This window comes from Rhea americana, unplaced genomic scaffold, assembly GCF_003343005.1.
Source record: "Rhea americana isolate MKP2758 unplaced genomic scaffold, rheAme1 scaffold_11, whole genome shotgun sequence".
NCBI lineage: Eukaryota > Metazoa > Chordata > Aves > Rheiformes > Rheidae > Rhea > Rhea americana.
Genome location: NW_028185150.1, coordinates 2,679,129 through 2,700,604, shown reverse-complemented (window position 1 = coordinate 2,700,604; position 21,476 = coordinate 2,679,129). Strand labels below are relative to the sequence as shown.

The window sequence follows — 21,476 nt, the reverse complement described above, 5'->3', positions numbered from 1 at the left end:
GGCGGCGGGCGGGCGGCTGCCTGGCGCTCTCCCCCGGCGTGTGCGCGGCAGCCCCGAGCTGCAGCCCCTCGGCTCCAGAGATGAGATGAAGAAGAAAAAAGGGACTCTCTCCATTTGGATAAAGAGGAGGAGGGGTGGAAGAGGGGGGGGGAGTAAGAGAGGAGAGAGAGAGGCAGAGGGAGGAAAAAAAAAGAGCTGAAAGCCCGCCCCTGGGGCTGTCAGATGGCTTCGGTTTCTGCGAGGCGATTGGCTCGGGGAGGGCAGAAATTACTCAGCAAACATGACTATTATTAGCTGCTTAGCAACAGCTCACCAAAGTAGAGAGACCACCCAAGCAGACAACCCTTGTGTGTGCATCTCCAGCTTCAGGGGGAGCCTTAAAGAGATCCAGCCTTCTTTGCATGCAATACTTCCATTAAGGAATGCCTCCCCCCTCCTCTTCTTCGTTTTCTTTTCAAGAAAGTTTTCCTTTCTTTTTTCTTCCGAGATGCTTTTAGACAAATACACACGCAGATCTTTCTCGCGAGGGACGTACAGAAATATATATATATGTATTTTCTTTTTTAAAAAGGGAGGGAAACCGGGGAAAAGAAGCATTAAACGATTTCTAAAGCCCTTAAAAGAAAATCCTTTTAGCGGCACCTTGGCCTCAAGCTGCAACAAATACTGGGAGGTCCAAGCTGAATTCCCAGGCTTGCAGAAATAATGACAGGGTGGTGGATACTGCGGTAGAAAGTGCCAGATTTTTCTGCCTCTCTCTCTCTCTCTTTCTTTTTTAACTAAAGCGAAGACTTTAGTTCCTTGCAAAAAAAAAAAAAAAAAAAAAAAAAACACTCCGTCCACTTAGAAAAACACAATGAAAACTTAACACTTGAGGGATTTAAAGCCGCGCAGTAGCTAGCCTGTTTCAACTTAGGGCTCATTCTTTAACTGAAACTCGAGGAAAGCCAATTTTAGTATGTTTTTAGCGTAGAGATTCATGAAACGCAGCCTGCCTGGCCGTGCTAAACACTTCCCAAGCTATAGGTGATTGTTTACTTTTTTGGCACCGCTCCTCCCCGCCTCTGCTCACTGGGACCCGGCCATTAATTGCCGCCGTTACCGCGGGGGCTCCCCGCGGCGCGGCCGGGGGGTCTCTACCCGTTGTGGGGCCGGGCAGGTCCCCGCAGTCCCGTGGGCTGCAGCCCGGGCGGAGCTGGCTGCGCGCCGCACCGCGGCCGCCGTCAATGAAAACCGCGTAGCGGCAGCCGCGGACCGGGCATTGCCAGGGCTAGGGGCGCCCCTCCGAGATCCCCTCTGGCTTTTCCCCACTTTTCCCCACACTTGCTCCTCGTCGCTCGACTGCAGGGAAGCCTGCATCCTCGGGAGCCGGGTCCTGCGCTCCCTGCGGGAATGCCGGCAGGAGCGCGCGGGGAGCAGCCAGCTCTGGCACACGCGCGTCCGTGCACGAACAGGGGCGAAAGGAGCCTGAGAGGGCTGGAGATGGAGCCTGAAATCCGCACCTGAGGGGCAGTCAACTGCCTCCTACTCAGGCTGCAGCTTGGGAAAACGACATTGTGTCTCGTTGGGAAGCGGCATGCCACCGCTGTTGCTCCCGTTCAGCGTGACCCGATGGGGCGGCAGGGCTGGGAGACAGGGGAGGAAGGGGCTCGGCCTGCCATCGGTCTCCCAGACCGGGGGAGGCTCTGCCTTCAAGTACGTGGAGGCTGCGGAGGTGCCCTGCCTGCCTCCTGCCTCCCGGGCTGACTTCTCAGGGCTCCGCACAGCAGCCCAGCACCCCTCAGTTCTTGCTTTAGGTCCTCAAAATCAATCTGAAGACTCAAGTTTAACAAGCACTATCTTAATCTCCTCTCTCTCCCTGTGGTCTGGAGGGATTTTTTTTTCATTTTTTTTTTAGTATACACAAAAGATGAATTACTGCAGGGATCTAATTGGCCTTGTTTCTGTATTTTTTTTTTCCTTCAGGAAGAAGTGTCAGTGTAAAAGTCTCCACTTGGGTGGTCAGAGCAGTGGCTGCCCCCTGTTTGCCTCATAGCTGATGCATGCGTGCTACTTTCCCAGCGATAATGTTGTTCCTAATCAATCTGCCCTTATTTACATTTGTAAGCACTGCTGGCTGTGATATGCACGCCCTGTGCTCGCAACTGCTCGTCAACACTAACGGAATTTTTCTAGCTTCAGCGGCTCGCAAGGATCCCGCGGACTGCCTCTCTCGGACTTGCTCTTTGGGTGAAGGCCTGGGACAGTGTCTTGTCGGGCAGACTGGCTGTGGCCTGAATTCTTTTATACCCTCTCCTCCCGAGGCCCGAGCTGGCATACAAGAATCTCAATGCTTTGGTCGTACACAAATAACTTCATTTTTTGAGGTTCTGCCTCTCTCTTAGGTGACTGTTGTGCTCAGAGGTCCTGCTTTGCAGCCCCTAGAGCTGCAGACCTTTACGCTTCCCCCAGCCCGCAGAGCACATCCGATAGAAGTGAACAGTGGGTAACAGATATTTACGCTCAGTTTATGTTAATACGTTTTCCCAGGTTTCCGTGGCCCGTGGCCACACTACCGGGAGCATCAGTGCATCTGATCACGCAGCGTTGAAGCAAGGCACCTGCCCTCTGCCTCGCTTGCGTGGGGCTGGGAGAGAGCCGAGTGTGGCGGAGCACAGAGCAGAGCCGACCGCCTGGAAAAAACAGCCACTTTCGGGTATTCTTACGTTTTTCGCCCCTCACGCGCGCTCCCAGCGGGCGAGGATGCGGGTACCGCGGCCGCGGAGCCCGCGCAGCCTCCTTYCGCCGCCTTCCGCGCAGCTAAGGCCGGCGCGCAGCGGGCGCGCAGCCTCCCGCAGCCCGCCACGCGGGGCCCCGCGGGGCCGCGTAGTGCACCCCGCTCGCTGCGCGCCCTCTCCCCCTCCGCAGCCCGGCCAGGAAGGGAACCGCTCCAGCCGGCTTGTCAAAATAATGCGGCTAATTACCCCTGATCGCCCTTAATGCCGAGCGGCTCTGCACGCCGCAGAGCAGCGAATGAGGGGGCTGCGGCCCCCGCCCCCGGGCGCAGGCGTTTCCCTCCGCGGAGGGCCGCGGGGAAATGCGCCGCTGGGGTCTCCGCACCTCCCCCACCCCCGGCAAACAAACTGCGCGGGGAGGGCCAGGCGGCGCCCGCCCAGCTGCGCGGCGCGGCGCGGCGGCGGCAGCAGCCTTGGCGCTCGCAGACCTGGGGACCTGCTCGTGCTCTGCAAGGGGCTCCAGCTTCGTAAACCCAAGTCGCCTTCAAAACGGRTTCCTTTTCTGGCAAAATGCCCTGCCACTTGCAGTACTTCAGTGTGCACAGAGGGGGGAAAGCTACGCGCAGCGGTTTTTAGCCAGGCTGGACAACACCGAGTCAGTGTAACCATACAGAGCAAGCCTTGCATTTGGCAGAAGGCAGGGCATTCATTTTCATGATCTCTGCCATCGGGTCTTGCAGAAAAAAAGCTGAGCGACACGATCTCTTTGACCCACTGCTGGAGCAACAAATTTATTAGAGATATAGGCGTGAGAAATGAAAAGGAAGTAAAACAATTCAGGCTCATTGTGTGTCTTTCTTTCACACTGCTAATCCGGTTTACACATCACGCCTACATGTCTCAATAGGGCTTTATACACTGGGGCAAAGGCAGAAGAAAATAAAAGGTGTGTGTGTGTGAGTGCATGCATGTGTGTGCATGTGTGTGTGAAATAAGGATAAAAACAGAGAAGCTCAAGACATTTTCATTCAGAGCAAGCTGCCAGTTTTATATCTACGGGTTCTTGAAATCAAACAGTTTTTAAATGATTTTTTCTCCTCCTCCTCCCCTTCTCTCATCATCTCTAACATTTCTCAACAGTACTAACTCCTGCTCAAATACAGTGTCAGATTATAATCCAGCTGCACAATGACTCTAACAGCCCTAACCAGAAATTAGACACACTTATCAGCCTGGTGCTGAAACCATGCAAAAGACCCTCGAACCGGAACCAGTAATTGCTCTCTCGTGAGAAGCTGGCAGATAACTCACCTTGGCTCCGACATTTCTTTTTAAACTACTCTGCAGCACCGGACACTGCTGCCCTTGCTTCCCTCAGCCCCCACCTCTACCTCCCGCACTCAGGCTGCGGCCTGCAGCCACAGGGAGTTGTGTCACTGGGCACCGCGCTGCTCTGGCTCCTGGGTGCAGTGGGACAGACAGCAGAGACAGGCCCGACCACAGCCCGGCCTCGGGGTGTCAGGTACCTGCCGCATCCTCAGTGTTGTCCTGCAGCCAGAGGCTGAGGCTGGCATTCAGCTTCATTTGAGGGATCTAAGCACACCCACTTCTGCTGCTCTTGGCGAGGGATTGTCACCTCAGCCTAGGGCACACCTCCGAGCTCAGTGCTCTAGTTACAAAGTGACTGTCACCCGTTTTCTCTACACCTGTATGTTCTCACCACTTCCACTCCCTGCGGATATTCACTCAGAGCTGCAGACCGAGGGCTCCCCAATGCTCCTCGTTCAAGAATCCCTAATCGGCTTTTCCGGGGAAGGAGCAGCAGTGCCAGCTGCACCTTTCCTGTTGCCCTCGTCCTGCAGAGCCCTGCTCCGGGAAGCCTCTGCCTCTGCGTGGCAGGCTGCTTGGGCCGCACTTCACGCAGGTGCCAAGACGGGGGCCCGTTTCCAGCCCTCCGCAGCGCTGCAGAGAGCTGCCGCAGGAGCCACTTCCCATCGCCGGCATTTCCTCCCGAGCGGCTTTCCCGGCGGGTCGCAGCAGCAGCAGCAGCAGCAGCAGCAGCTCCCCCGCGGCGCGGGCAGTCGCCAGCCGCAGCGCACTGCCGCCCCCCGAGGAGCCCCCCGGCCCGCTCGGAGCCCCCCTGTCCGCCGCGCCCCGCCGGCGCGGCCGAGGCCCCCGGCCCGCACGGCCTGTGCCGCCCCCCGGCGCCGCTGCCGCGGGCGCTCCGCGCTGCACCTACCATCGCTGCCCTCGGCGGAGCCGCTCGGGGGGAGCCGTGCCGCGGGGCCGGGAGCGACTTCACTCAGTGCCAGCGATGGCTTTGGTGGGACATCAATCCCGTCTTCTCTTTTTCCTTTTTTTTCTTTTTTTCTTTTCTCTTCTTTTTTCCTTTCCTTTCTTTTCTTTTTTCTTCTTTTTTCCTCTTCTCTTCTTCCCCTTTTCCTTTCTTTTTACTTCCCTTTTCCTTCCTTCCCTGCCTCCTTCCTTCCTTGCTTCCTTCCTCCTTTCCTCCCTCCCTCTCGCTCCTTCTCTTCTCCTCCTTCTTCTTCCTTTTTTTTTTCCTCCTTTTTCCTTCTTACCCCAAAGGAACTGAAAGTGTAAAAAAATAACCCTCCCAGGTCGCCRGCATTCCGCGGAGTGCTGGAAACCCTCACAATTACACGCCTGTTCCTATTAAGCAGCCCCATCGCCCTCCACGTGGGTGGTCCCGGCCCGCCGGAGGCAGGACCCGCCGCCGTCACGTGGCGCCGCCGCGCGCCGCACCGGGCGCGCGGCCCCGCGCTGGTTTTACCCCCTAAGGAAGGGCTGCTTGACAATTTTCATATTTCTTCTAAATTTGGAGATTTCAGACAATGCCGGGNCGCGCTCCGGTCAGTCTCCAGGCCGCGCGTGTGACTCCCTCGTGCGGAGCGCGTCCCGCGCCGCCGAAGTCTCCCGCCCGGGCTGCGCAGACGTTGCCGTTTGCGTTGCGTTTGGAAAGCGTGCTTCGGCGGTTTCGCACGACTTCGCTGCGCGCTCCCTTAAGCACGCTTTGTCTGTATTGCTCCTGCTACAGAATTCCGCTTAGGGAAAATAATGTATATTGCAGGGTCATATGTTCACTATTAAGAGTATAAAAAATACGCAGGCAAAATTATTAGGGAACATCTCACCATCAGATTGCATTAAACAGCCCAATTCCATATATATTCTTATCTACACTAAACCAGGCTAGGAATCAAAATAATGAGTAAGATGGATATTTTGTCTACAAAACTGATATTATTTTTACATGACGAGGGCCTGTGTCAATGATAAAGAGCTGGAAGAGCATGGGAAAAGATATTTTGCAGGATTTTTAAAGAGTGTATGAAAAACATACATCACTTTTTTATGGCCTTTCTGATCAATCATGGAGTTAGATTACTGAAGCAAAAGACAGACTACAGGGGCAGAGGCTGCGTAAATGTCACAGCTGTAATCCTCTAGTCTGTCCTCCCACCCAGCACACCCTAGTTAAATACCACATTCAATCTTGATTTAAAATTTCCAGATAAATTCATCATAACTCCTGACAATAAGTTCCAGAGGTTTCCAGCTCTACATATCTGACAGGACAGAGTCCACAGTGTCCAGCCTAGCCATGCCGTGTAGCCACAATAATATTATTCAAACTGGTAGGAGGTGAAATAGCAGAAAAGTCACATAAAAATTGCCAACTCTTCTGCTAGGGAAGAAGATTGAAAAGCTGTAAAAGCAGTGCAATGTGTGTGTGCATGTTAGAAAGAGGCATGCAATAGAGATCAAAGATTAGAAATGATAAAGGAAGTGGGATGCTAGTGCAAGTTAGGAAGTATCAGAGAAAATGACATTAGAAATATGTTATGAAGTTTCTCACTTGTTCAACATCAAACAGTTCATCACTGGTAAATCCCGCAGTCTTCACTACCTCTATTTTTTGCCAGCCTAATTTCAATAGTTACTCCTGCCCTGCACAGCAAACTCGAGTCCTCTGCACTCTGTGTCATTAACGTGACTCATGTGTTAAGAAAATATAACATAATCAGACATGAGCTACCCAGACACATGACACAAAGTAAAGAAAAAAATGACATGGATAGGAATTCCTTAGAACAGGTCGGAAGAGGAAGGCAGAGGTAAGAGTGCTAGTTTCTGCTTTCTTTGAGGTAACGATTCAGACAAAAATATTTTATCGTGCAAAATACAAATAAATATGGTTACATATATCTGGAAGAATATAGTGCGTACTGTACAACCATCCTGTTTTCCTTATTATTTCTCTAAGCACCTCCTACTCGATCYTCTTGGAGATGGCATGCCAGTGAGGCTGGGGTTTCACACGACATGAAGTGTTTTTATTTACGGTCTTATATAGCAAATAGTTTGCTTTTTTTTGTCTGTTATTTCAAGAATTTTTTATTTACTAGCAGTAGCTATTACTCTATAGTGCGTAGCTATCTACATCTACCTATGTATGTGTAGTGGAACTTTAGGAAAAAAACAGGAGATCCAGTTACCGCACAACTTACACTCTTAAAAGGAATAAAGATTATCATCCATTGACAATAACCTTTGCAAGCCATCAGTTCAGAACTAGGCAGACACGAGCCATCATGCTGTCCCCAGTGAGTGGAAATGACTGTGTGAACTGTCACTGATAGATTTAATTGTTAGGAGATGGTTACTCAGGCTGTGAAAGCTCAGAGGCTTCTGGTAGACAGTTTCCAATGGCATCTCCCTCACAGCTTCCCCCTTCCAGGTAACCCTACACCGACTGGCTCTTTAGTATTTATTGTACTGAAAGTTACGAATAATAGTCTGGAACTTCATTCTGGTTATACTTGGATCTTGGTGCTTCGCAAGGGAAAGGAAGGAACCTTATTCCTTGTTCAAAGTGAAAAAAATAAGCCAAAGCCAACTTCTCTAAGGTTTTGCTGTTTAAAATCAGGTATCCTTTCTATAAAAAGTGTCCCATTGCAGAGTGTCATCCTGTTTTAGTCCACTTTTCCTTTTATGCTACTAAAAACCTTATTTTCATTCAACTCTGCCCAACAGTTCTTTTCTTCTGAGGCCACTTTTGTGGGTCTTAAGTTTGTCTTGGTTGTCATGACAGACAGTGCTGCCCAGAAAATGTGACAATGTCACGACGTCAATGACTGTGTCACATCTCCATCAGCGACTTGGTGCTGTTAAGGGGACAGAAAACTCCCATGATTTTCAGCCCTGAGTGTGTTCATCTCTGGAGCAGAAAAAGGAGAAGGGGAAGAAGAAGACATGACTCCTTTGCTTTCACTTGGTATGGAGAAAAACAACTGTGGATCTAAATCTGCTTGTCCTTTGTAACCTGGTGAGCATCTTGGAGGCAGCTGGCAATTCAAGAAATCCTGGGGAAAATTATGTTCACACAGCAAATGGATCTGCAGAGAAAGCTTCTAGAAGTCGTTGAAACATTGGCAGTTAGGGCCAGCTAGGTCACCTAGGCTGTTCTTCTGCCTGAAGAGAGGATCAGTTCTTCTTACACTCCTGAAAAATGCTGGTCTCACAGTCTGTCCTTTAAAACTCTCTTTTCACAATCTTCCTGCTCAACCTGTAAAGAGACTGGTTCATACTCCTCAAATTTTTTCCCAATGTCTAACCTAAATTTCCTTTTCTATAGTTCAGGTTTGCTGCCTCTTGTCCTTCTCTCACTGAATATACAGTTTATTTCCTTCCTCTTTACATTTAAAAATACATTAAACTATACATGTCTTTCCTCAGTTTTTAGTCTCTAGACTATTCATTCAAGCTTTCTCTTGAGGTATATTTTCTAAACCTCTCACCACTGTTATCAGTCTCTCCGGGACACTCCACAGCTGGTCCAAAAGATGGGGAATCGTAGCTTATACACAAGACTTTTCTTTATAAATCTCAGAGTGGGGTTTGCCGTATTTGCAACAACACAGCATTTTTTGCTCATGCTCAGCATAGGATCCGCTATAATCCCCAGATCCTTTTCTGTACTACTACTGTAGTTTTCATTTCAAGCAGGTCTATATGCCATCRGAAAACAGATACAGTCCACCTATTTTACAGCACTCAATGCTATGAAATCTCATGATTTTCTTATCTACTTTGCTTTGGTATCATATTGCAATAAGACAATTAGACAAAAAGCTTTCTAATGAAAGTTTAGCCATTATTATGTCAATGAAAACATGAAGTGTTTTACTGTAACTCTATTGAGTCTTGTTAGAACAATTATACTTGGTAATCTTTTAAGGGAATCTGAAACTCAATGGCTAAAAGATACTGCTAAAAAGTCTTTTGATTATGAATACTCCAAAAATTAATAAGGATGTGTACTCAGCTGCTATGATTCAGCACATCTTCCCTTAGTCAGCAAGAGTATGGTGATTTAAATCTGCTAATTCATTAAGTACAAGTTACTCAAATTGATGACTCAGTTTCAGAATGTCATATCAAGGATACAAGACCCCCAATATCAAGGAGTCCTGCTGTACTCTGAAACTTAACAAAAATTCAAAACTAAGGGAAACCTTTTGCTGAAAATAAATAAGTGGTCTCCAGGCAGCACTTTTAGGTTGTCCCTCATGCGCCTCCTCTGCTAATAAACCAAACGTGTAAGGTCTGTAGTGTGCTCACTCAGCAAGTGCTCTGCAGTGTGCTCATGCAGCCAGTGCAGTGGGCTTTCAGGCAGAAGATCTTGGTTGTATGTAAGTAACAAATGGCAACAGAGAGGAGATCTTCTGCATGGTTTCTCCCTTTGCAGCAGCCTCAAAGCTGGAACTGGGAAGCTGCATCTGCATGTGCAAGTGTTCGTGGTCTTTAGCTTGAGCCACATGTCAGCCCAAAGGAGTGGCACAAACAGTCTCTGTGGGACTGAAGATTTGGTGTGGTGTGGAAAAGCAACGGAAGCAGCACTGTGGATCCGAGTGGCTGTTCAGGATTTGTTTGGACTCAAGAAATGGAAACATGTATCTTGTATCTACTGAAACCTTGGTGGTAAATGAGAATTTGGGATATATGGCTAGGAAGATGTGTTAGCGAGCAGTGAATGACTCTGGGGTGCTGGGATCCCACATACTAAAGAGAAAATAGAGAGTAGTTTTCTAAGTAGAGGTAATTTTTTTGATAGATTTTTTTTTAATTGGAACAATTAGAAGAGTTGGGAATCTAGGCAAACTCATGGGTACCCAAGTCTTTCTTCAGTTAAGAAATAGAAGCAGCAAACTTTGAAGTTATGTGTAAGTTATGGACATTCCTTGTGAATTTAATTATGTTGAGTTTAATTAGAAATGAGAGAAAAGGCTTTTACATCTCTAGAGTAGAGGAGACAAATGTTAAGAGGCACCGCCTCCTATGATAGCTGAGAAAAAGGTAATTTGTTGCCTGAGGAACACATAGGGGTTTTTGGAGGGAGATGGAGGAAAATGGAAGAAGGAAAGTGTGCCTTAAAACTGCTAATGAATCCAGTATTTATAGTTTCTGCTGGGGTTATGAGTTTTGGTTCGCACGTTCATATTTTGAAGGCAGTTTTTACTAACAGAAAGGTGTGTGCATCCAAAAGCTATCCTTTCGCCCCCAGCAGTGCAAATTGGCCTGACATATCCCTACCTGCACACGTTTTAACACACTGGCAGCTCAGCTGTAGAAAAGTCCAGTGGGTCTGAATGCCAAACTGTTTGGAGGAAAGTCTGACTTTCCTCTCCTCTTTAGGCACTTAGCTGTTCAAACACAGACAGCAGGACAGAAGTCTGCTTTGGTCTTTGCTGGTGAGTTAAGGCCCTGAATCATGAGAACTGAAAGACTGCTCTTGGCATTTCATCCCAACTAAGTTAGCTGTAGAATTTTTCTTCCCATATAAATGCCAGCTATTTGTCTCGCTAACATTGTAAAGTTGCACTTTACAGTTTTTATTGTTGTTGTTGTTGAAGGGTTTTTTTTTTGCCTTTTCATTTCGTCAAGTACTTTCATGCTCTGATGGGGGAAGAGAAGTCAGCTGGTCCTCTCTAAAGAGCCTGCATAAAAATACTGTATTACGAATTGTAACCCCAAACACTCTTGTGGTAAAATATTTCCTCTTAAATAACAACGGAAAAAATTGTTCCTTTTATATTGTAAAGTAGGAAAGGAATGCTCAGAGCAACTTTCTCCCACTTGCCCTGAGACTCATGCATCACAATGCACTTTCTACAATTATTTTGGCARTTTCATTTTCCTTATTAATGATATTATTTAATCTCCTAGCAAATGAGTTAATGAAATCTTAGCACTCATTATACTATTACGCTAATAGGAAAGTACATGGTAATCTAACTAAGTCTTTGCTRACTGTGAAATTTAAGAAAGCTCTGTATTAGTAAAATTCTATGGCATATGCCAGTGAGCATCTGCAACACTTTAAACACATAAACTAGGATTCAACACAGTAGCAACTATTCAAAGACAAACACAGAAATTTTTATGAATCTATTTCTCATGTTTACTCATTTTTTCCRTATCTCATCATTATTGCTACTGTTTATTTGGGCTTGTTTGGAAAAACGTATCTTTTTTCTTTCTTAGGGTTTCTGCCATTTACATTACATTTACTACACTACCTTTTATTCTGCAAGTGTCCATTTACAGCTTGCATTGGTAGTAGTGATAGTGCTTTTTTCTGTTCATTGCACACTTATGATTTGTATTTTCTTTTTATCTACTATGTTCCTGATTTGAGAAGCACTTAATTTTCTCCGCTTCTGAGGCAGTCAGGAGCCTCTCCCCAAACAAATAAGCAAGTGAAAATCCACTTAAAAACCTGAGACTTCACTTAATAAAGGTTAGYGCTTGTTTCCTGGTAAAATTTATCCTTTTAAAAATACCTGCATTACTATCTTTGTGTACAATAGTTCAGTTATTTCTTGCAAACTGAGCTCTGTAAGGTTACATGACGTTTGGATGGAAGACCTTAAAAAAATGCAGCCTTTCAGAACCATGGGCTTAAGTCCAACTGCTTTGACTTCTTTGAGAATTAACTGCTTTTGAATGAAGTAGCACTGTTGATGCRTTGGACAGAACTCTTCTATCCCAGTGAACGCTAGTATTGTGAGCTAGTTAAAGAATTCATTGCTATTTTCAATCTCAGTAAAGCTACTCATTTTGACTGTTCATGTGTTACTTAATAAACAGTTTCAGTTCAGAATCTGTGWACATTCAGAAATGTCTACTTTCTTTTTCTTCTTTATACAGAGCGTTTTTTGCAAGCCACCTGGCTTACAAACAGCAGCTTACATACTTACTTACATACAACCAAGATCTTCTGCCTGAAAGCCCACTGCACTGGCTGCATGAGCACACTGCAGAGCACTTGCTGAGTGAGCACACTACAGACCTTACACGTTTGGTTTATTAGCAGAGGAGGCGCATGAGGGACAACCTAAAAGTGCTGCCTGGAGACCACTTATTTWTTTTCAGCAAGTCRCCTGTACACTATCTACAGAACATACTTGCCTACAGCAAAGATTCATCAAATATGGTAAATAAAGAAGAGTGGTAGCTCCTTTTCYGAATTTCCAGCTATCAGCCTTTCTGACCTTTCATATTTAGCTTGACTATCCTATATAGAAGCTGTGTGGGCTGAGTAATACAAAGTTAAATGTTAAGCCACTGTACAATGAATTGTGCTGAGCTGTACTTGGAAAGCTGTGTCCTTGTCTGCTGACCTATGTAATACCACTAAAGCTTCTAGCCCATATTTTCTTGGCTTATTAGTTAAAAAAATGCTTTAGATCATGAATTGCTTTAGATGATTAAAGAGAAATGAACTTCCCTTTTGGCATACTGCCATGGTGTACAGCTTTAGATACAGGAAATAAATTCCATTCTCAGAATTGGTATTTTTGATTGACTTGCCATTATTGTGATATGATACTACTGTGGCCTACAGCAGACACTACAGAAAGATGGACAAATTTAGGGAATGTGAAGAAACTCCTCTTGCAGTGTGACATCAAGAGGACGAAGTATGCACAGGTTAAGGTTACCASTTATCAGTACCACAGAGCCTTCCTTGTAGGTGAGGATAACTGTGAGAGCAGAAACAGGAGAATCAAGCTCATTAGGTAACGAAGCCAGGATAGTCCTATGGGTGCCAAGAGCCTTTTARTTTGTAAGAGCTTGATGTTAAAGTCTGTGCAGCTGCCATGTGTCAACAAACAAACAAAAAATCCCAACTTTGACATTAGGAAATATCACTGGAGAGCAGACAAAAAAATGGTGTCTCGTTACCGATACATGTCAGGAAACCACATTTTCGTGTGTTTTGTTGACACAATTTGCTCTCCTAAAAGTTATAACCCTCAGCTATAATGGATTACTCTACCAGGAGGAAAACTATTCCTCCTCTTCGGCTGCCAATCAGGGCTGAAGAGTGTTCCAAGAATTCCACAAGATGACACTCTTAGCAAAATAAGGGTAGTTTGGGGAAATCCTTCGTGTTGGTTGCCTTGTGAGGGAATCGTGGTTTACAAGGATTTCATATTGCTGTGGAACTGTTACTAAGATTTCAGCACCTGTGTCATAACAGCACCATTTTTTTTTCTTTCATTAATAAATAAGCTGTTGACCTATAAACCGAGCAAAACTGATATGGAGGTTATATATGTATCACAAAGGAGTAATTGTTAACTTCTGCTGCACAATAAATGTCTTTTTGGAACTGGCTTTTCTTATATGAAAGGAAAAGTAAGAAATACACACACACACACACACACACACACAAAAGCATTCACTGGTAGAATTCCTAATGTTTCTTTTTTAGGTACCACAGGAGGCAGAAACCCTCTTAACTGTTTAATTATCCTGATATTTGTATGAGACCAAAAGACAATTGTTTTGAACTTATGTTTCTAGGTGTTAGTTGACTACAAAGCAAAACTTGAAAATACATAATAACCTATGTGTATTTTCTTCCAAAATACATGAGACCAGTGAATACCTCAGTATGCAGACCTAATAACAGTAAGACAAATTTAGTTACTGTTCTTTGCTACCCAAGCTGTAGAATCAGAATCTTACTATCCCCTCTTCTTCAAAGCGTAGCTAGATTAAGKGCAGGTTTCCATTAACTTCTCTCATACAGTAGGGTCAGTACTTTGGAAATACCAAATTCKTTGAAACCTGCAGAATATGGTGCTTTTTTAACACATAGTGAAAATTGAAGATTAAAAATCAAGGGCTGTTTCTGTTGTTGTAGTTTTGGGTTTGAATGTTAAGGGTAACAAGGTCTCAGTTTGAATTGACAGGCATAGGTGGAAGATGTTGCAGGAACTTTTAGAACAGTTTTGTCACTGGAGCCAGCAGCTTGTGAAATTGCCTCCGTAGCACACAGCCCTTCTCAAAGTCCTTTTTGCATTTCTTCTTGTTTCTATTCCCCACACTTCTCTTCCAGTTTTCTTCTGAAAAAAAAGTGGGAAAAGAACAAAAAGGAAAGGACAGAAAAAAAGAGTGATAAAAATAAGTAAACCAAAAGAACAAAACTGAGAAACTGGACTGGAGGGTTTGAGTGCACCAGGGCCTTCTCAAACCCTCTAAACCAGTTTCTCAGTTTTATTCTTTTAGTTTTCATTGAGCTTCTCTTTGAAACCCGGGACATTGAAACACCACTTTTCCTTGTACCAAGGAAGTTCTCAAAAGGAAGAGATTTTTTGCTGAAAGTGAGTTTCTTTAGCAGAATGCTGGCCAATTCTAGTAAAACATCAGCTATAAATAAATTCTATAAATTGAAGTGKCCAGATCATATAAAGTTAAAGAGCTAAATTCTTTTATAAACTCAGTTCAAATAAAGCCAATGACACTGCCCTGGATATAATAATAAGGCTTAGTTTAGTGCAGCTTATCATTCTTCTGAGGACATTAGGTAGGTCTAGAGTATGGGGGGAGGAATTTAAGACCCTGAGAGCTCTTGTGGTAATCTAATGGGCAAAGGGTAGTTAAGTGAAAAATGTTTAGTTTTCATGTGTTTCAGGGGACTACTTGAACAAACATCTTTATGTTTAGGCACTAAATTGAAGTATAGGATAGGAACTATCTCTTAGGGGTTTGATAACACTTGAAAGTGAGTTCGGATGGAAGGGTCTGAATTTATGGCATTCCTGGCTTACTTCAGCTGTGAACAATCTCATTGAAGAGTAAAAGGACTTTGCTYCCTTTTAGTTTACTCATTTTCAGGATGAATTAAGATACCTTAGAACACAGAGTTCTTATTTACAATAAGCTTTTTGGGGACAGTTATCCTACCCCATGTGTAATCAAACTTTTTTCTTTTATCTACTTAAGAGGGTTGTGATGCTGCCTAATGCTTTTTTTTTGAGCCATCACATTACATATGACACAAAACACCTTTAATACAATCAATTGCTAATCTGAAGCTTGAAGAAGAGAGCCTCTTTTGCACTGTACTAACTTTGTGGCACGTCTTCTTCTTGCCACACCAGAAGTAAATAATAATTATCAACTGATGTGTGGGTRTTGATTGGAAACTTTAACAGGACTCTTCAGTCTGTATGGTTGGGCTGAAAATCTCATGTATACTAGCATCCTCACGAGATTCCTAACACTTCTGTGTAGGCTAACAGTCACGCGTAAAAATAACTTTTCTTATGGCATTTCCCCATCTCCGCTTCCAGTCCTTGCGGGAATCAGAACATACAGAGCTAAAAAAAAAAAAAAAAAAAAAAGGAAAGGAAAGAAGGAAAACAATGGAATAAAGCAATTACACTCTTTCGAACTGCCAGCAAGGCCTGCTTTGAGCTTGTGTTTGTTCAGAACTGATCTCTTCAGCTCTACTTACAATTTAGGGTATGACACAACCGAGGGAGAGGAGGAGAGACATCACTTGCTCTCTGTGGTGAAGAAGGCAGTGGATACCAAGCACAAAAAAACCCCCAAAATAAAGTCGAGGATTCTTAGAGATCACATTAGGGATTAGGTCCTAACTTTAAGAGGCAAATAGCACTGATTAATGGGTATATTTGGCTAGCACTGGTTGAGTGGTTTTCAATGGCTGCTTCAGCTTAGTGCTTCATGAAACTAAGCTGCAGCTTTGTAATGTAAAGGCTGCTTTTTAGCAGTCAGTAGGCATAAAGCACTCAGGATGCCTTAGAATAAATTTCGGACGCATGAAACATTATTGAAATTGTTTTAAGACTTTTCTTAAAAAAGATTTTTCCTTGAAGAGGAAAAAATATTTTTGTCAATGTTGTAGAAGTTACTGTATGGGGATCTTCGCTCTTTGACTATGGTCAATTGCATGGAAAAAGTGGACATGATGTTCAGTATAGCAGCGACTGGGTTTTTTACTGCTTAACAACAAAGACCAGTCTTCTTCATAAAAGACTGTACTAAATGTCCATTATGGAAAGGCTTTTCTTTGCATGATAAAGCTTGAAATATGTTACATTTATTTAATAAACTTTGAAGAATGTTGGTAGTTCRCACATTGTTGTGCAGAGCTCAGATTTTTGTGTGCTTAACATTGATGCCTGAATCCATAGTTATACTAAAGCCTGTATTTTCAAAGACTTGAAATCACTGTAGTTCTCTGCCCGAGACCCTGACTGCTCATTCAGCCAATATGGTCACCATTCAGCACAGCTTTGAGTGGTCAGCACTTCTGAAACTTTGGAAAGGCCCTTCCAGCTCAGATTCTTAAAGATAAAAGGAAACTTTTAGAAGACACATAGTCATAGATGAATCTGAATATTTCACTCTCTTTTTTCTTTTTTCCTTTTTCTTTTTTTTTAAATCAAAGCTTTRCCTCTCTTTTCACCTGCTGTAGCTCATAAAATAAATTGTTTGAATTAGAATTTATTCAGTCAGACTGAGAAAATACAGTGTGTATTTAATCTGAGAGAAGTTCTTCTGAAGAAAGGCATAATTTGTTCAGTTTTACCTTCATAACACTTGTTAAAGTTTTCTTCCTAAATACTTAAAAAGGTGCTTAACTTAAGCAAATGATAACGGACTTTTACAGAAGCATTTTTGGCTATATAACGCTGTCAGAAGGACACAGGCAGACCCTGGTACCTGTATAAAGCTTCCATTTTTTTTCTGTTATTCAACCTGAGGCCTAATAATAAAGGGATGGTTATCAGTTACAGGGCTTCAATAACAAATTTAAGATGAAACTCTTTATTAATAGGGATTTGAAGTAGTACAGAACTATGTGGGATATAATATAGTGTTTCTTTCCTCTCCCTCTTTGAAATTACTTTAATGATTGTGGTACATACAAAATGCTATATTCCTGGTGTTATAATACATGGATTTTATTTAAGATTAGAAAATGTTGGGGAATATTTTGCTTTATTACTTGAGAAAATGAGACTGTATTTAAACCTTAATTTGTGCACACTTAATTGTCAGGAGTGAAGCTGTGTACTACCAACACTGCATTCTACAAAATAGTCTCTTTCATAAGGTAAAACAGAGCCAAGTAGGAGTGCTAACCTCTATACTCACATCCTTGTAATTGGTTTCATTCTCTTAAAAAAAAGGTGAAATGGAAAATTCATTTCACTAGAATGTTGAGGACTAGTTACAAGCGTAAGCAGTTATGTTTGAAAAGGAGACATTGGACAAGTGACGTCTGAGATCTAGTAAATATTTGTGCGACTAACAGTTGCATCTCTTGCAATCCGATATTATGAGTCAGTCCAAGGTCATTATCTGATTGCTTTGCATTACTCAGAGCAAAATAACCAGGGGGGTATTCTCGTGATAACACTGATGACAGAGAGCCAAATAGTCTTTTTTTCTTTAGGGTTAGCTTTCAGTCAGATCGGTTTCCTAATCTATTTCACTATGCAGCCGTATAGGCACCAGAGCTGGCACAACACATGGCCCCGAGCGAGGGAGAAGCACCGGAAAGCCCCCGCTGCGAGCAGCCCACACCAGGAGCCTGCGTGGCGATGAACGGCTGCAGACAGGAGTCCAAATGCAGGAAAGGCTGATATGAAGCTGGAGTAAAGAGAAAGGTGGCCATCGTCACCCATAACAAACGATGTGGCCATTCCTGCTGGCCTTAAAATCCCTCTGCTGTTTTGCTACGTAGACTGAGTAATCACTGGGATTGCTTCTTGAAAACTGCGGTGCAAATTCTGCTAAGTTTTAAATATCAAGSTTGCATAAGCAATCTACAGCTTTTGACTAAGGACTTATTCTTAAGCTAGATAATCGTTGTAAAATTTGATAGTCTCTAATACTACCTCACCTGCAGAATAATTTGAAAGAAATTGTTCCTTTATTAAGTTTTATGAATTATTAATTGGTATCAGCTACCATGCTTCAGAAATCCCCCAAATGCTAATGCAAAGATTGTTCTGCTCACTCACAGAAGCATATGTCTGACATGAATCCAAAGAGTTATGAAAAGCATGTAAAAACCAACACTGTACCATTCTGATCCCAGGAGGTGTCAGAACATATAGGTTTGTATGAATACATAAACAAGGAACTTGTCTTCCGGATTTTCACACCTGAGTGGCATGATTTGTCAACTACTAACACGGCCGCATAGAAACAACATCAAACGAAGAGAATCATTTCACAGAAAAAGGCAAAGTCTGTTTTATCGCATCAGATAAAACAGAAGAGCAGTGCCAGCAGCACAATGCAGTAAATCAGCATGAAACTTTTTAGATGTTTCTGAGTCCTCACTCAGAAAAAAATAGATACCTACTTTATTAACCTTTTAAAAAATGAGGTTAACCACAGTCTAGCCTACCATCCACAGAATGGATATAGTCTGTGTAGATGCTGTGTTGCCTTCCCTATGCTCTTGCTGAGTCTTAGTCTCTCTGCAGCTGAGAAGTAAAACTCCTTCATGTCTCTTTTGTGACAGTGTYGGTGAGGATGACAAAAGAAGCAGGTGGTATGTGCTGTCGACTGAATATGGAAACAGAAGAGTAAGTACTTCCATTCAAATAAGCACTAATGAATCTTGGTTTCCCTGACCTATTTCATTCTCTTGTAATACCTTGTAAAACTTCTTATCTTTCAAATCTGGTTAAAATCAGTGAACAGATCCTTTTTTTTTTTTTTAAGGAGGGATACAGAGCAAACAGACCACACAGCTCCATGCCTCTTATTTCCTCTGAAAACCAAGCTAATGTAGTCATCTGCTTTAAAACAGATGATCAAACAGTGCTTTGTAGGTGGAGTATTAGTTCTGAGCAACTCAGTGCCTGCCAAAAAAGACAAATTAGTAGAACCATTGTTTGGATAGGATTTTATTTATATTTCTTGCAGTCACTTGCCCTTACCTGCAGTAGCCTAACTCCCTGAGAATAATATGCCTGAGAATGGTTAAAGATCCTTTCACAGACTTCTCAAAATATTGTCACTCACTAATATCACTTTTCCTAGCTACCAAAAAATGTTAGCAATCAGGCATTAGTGGTGTAGAATACTGTAGGTATACGTATTGCGTTGGTAACAATCTCATCAAAAAAAGATCGCACATGCTGAAAAAGTCAAGGTATTCAGTTGTGTAATAGCTTGTTGACAAGAATTTCACAGGTATTTGCAACTGCTAAGTGCTAGGRCCAAAGAGCTTTAGATATTTGTTCCCGGTCCTCTGTTTCTGTAGTCTAGCTGTCTGAGCTTTCACCTCACTCTTCCTACATACCATTACATACTCTAATAGCAAGGCAAAGACTGTATATACGACTGACATGTATATCTTTTAGTAACCATATATCTGAGAATGATTTAATAGAGAGAATTAGATTTTATATAAGTGCCCAAGCAGCTCTCAAATACAGATCCTGCCAGAGAATATTTATTTATATTTCAGATGGTAGTCTGTTTTTGCCTTATTGCCAAAGACTGTATCTTCATGACACCTATGACTGTGTTGATGGCAGCTCATCCAAACAGTGAAATAGCYTCATCTTGCCTGAATTGTAGCCTACTTTTTTGTGTTCATAACCAGCTCCATATAATGTGAGTTGGAAAAAGCTAGTTAGAAAATATAAAATGTTGTGGGCAGACTGCTTTTTTGGAGCAAGAGGATTTGTTGTTGTGAGCTAAGTATAGCAGAGTAAGTTCATAAAATTAACAAGACAGAAGGCTAAAACAATGATACTTGGGCTTCCTGCAATCTCTGTTAAAACTCATGTATTTAGTACCGAAAAATGTTGAGTGTTTTTTTTTTTTTTTTTTTTTTTTTTTTTTTTAAGCAGGCTCTCAGTATGAAATCCCTCTGTACATCTCTTTGGCCAGGCCACTCTAGAGCAGTTCAATCCACGCTTATACAAGAATTGCCTTAATGTTCCTTGCCCTTGTTGCCCAGCTCCTTGCCGAGTTTCAGACCCAGAGTCCTGGACCTTTAAAAGTACTGGCCCTGCCTGCAAGTGAACACCAGGCTAAATGTTCAAGATCTGATACTTCACATCATCCTCTACGAATGTTAAAGTATCTAGGGTTTGAATATTGAGCAGAAAAGTCTCTAATCAAGCTGATTTTCAAGTGAACAGAAAACATGTATAAATAGTATATTTCATCCTCCCTTCTCTATCTTGCCTTTTATAATTGATGCAGCCTGCCATGTTCATTTCCTAACCTCTGGTGACTCTTTCCTGTCTCTAGCTTTACATCTACCAGCTACTATTTTCTTCCTGTCTGTCTGTTCATAGTGGTACTTTGAGAAGCAGAGGTTATCTGCTCTTAAAACTTCTCTAATGAGGGATCTGCAAAGTTTCTGATGAAGAACAGCAACTTGTCATCTACTCTCATTGTTTTGACGTGTAAATACATGGAGGGTGACCAAGAAGACAGGGAGCTTGCTGCCTGTCCTTCCTGGAGGGCTTGTTGGAGGCACATGCTCACTGATGCACTCATGTCAGCTCAGAAAGCACGCTATAAATACACGGAAGCATGACTATAAGGGAAGGATGTATTTTATGTACATTTAGTGAAAATCATCAGGACTAATTGTTCAAAGGGTTTGTGAAAACTAGCAATACAGCAGCTGATGATTTCTTTCTGAATTATCAGTATGAATAAGGTTAATCGGCTAGACTTAATAAGGCGTTACACGTACCAACTAGGTGCAAAACATTAGTATTGGAAGGTCATCTGATGTGTGTGCGCACACAGAATATGGCCCACTATGTGACATGAACATGGATTATGAGTTTGAAAACTGAAAGTGAACCGAAGCTGAGTATAGTATCTCTGCTTAAACGTAGCCAAATCTTATTTATGCTGTATGTACCATAGCTTTAGTCATGTTTTGGTGCAACCAAACACTGACAGTCCTTTTGCTGCCCTCTTCCCTGCAGTACCCTGCTTTCAGGAGGCAGCGAGCTCTGTGCCTGGGTAGGAGCACAGGATGTTGTTACACATGACTACTCAAGTTGCATGACGGTTGCAGAAATTAGGCAGAGAGTTTATCAATCTCCTATTTGCCTGCAGACTCCTATTCTACTGACCACAGGACTTCACAGTAGGTGTGCTACCTGTGCCAGGATTTACAGGTGTGCCTGAATGCCAGCCCTGGGTTAATTTGTTCTATGTCAGCCTACRTGGTGCATTGAAGGATTTTAGAAGTTAGTAAGTCCAGAGGAAATAGGCAGGATCAAGGAATTAAGTTGTGAATGTAGCACTACTTGAATCATTCCGTTTCAGCACTCTTATAACGCTCATTTTCTTGTCAAGGAGTTTGAAAGAATTTAATCAACATGTATTTCTGCTCCTTTTTAAGGAGTCATTCAGCTG

At 43.4% G+C, this 21,476-nt stretch overlaps 2 protein-coding genes across 2 annotated transcripts in view; one reads left to right on the top strand and one right to left on the bottom strand.

The window, feature by feature from the left end:
• Nucleotides 1-5,144, bottom strand: part of PTCH1 (patched 1) — a 75,740-nt gene extending 70,596 nt beyond the window's left edge. The window contains exon 1 of the mRNA XM_085312887.1: nt 4,954-5,144. The gene's annotated coding sequence lies outside the window, so the exon portion shown is untranslated. The remainder of the gene's footprint in view (nt 1-4,953) is intronic.
• ERCC6L2 (ERCC excision repair 6 like 2) overlaps nt 1,612-21,476 on the top strand; it is a 194,516-nt gene continuing 174,651 nt past the window's right edge. Inside the window, exons 1-3 of the mRNA XM_085312189.1 lie at nt 1,612-1,695; nt 2,530-2,748; nt 4,062-5,037. Of these exons, the coding sequence (XP_085168315.1) occupies nt 1,612-1,695; nt 2,530-2,748; nt 4,062-5,037 (1,279 nt within the window). The remainder of the gene's footprint in view (nt 1,696-2,529; nt 2,749-4,061; nt 5,038-21,476) is intronic.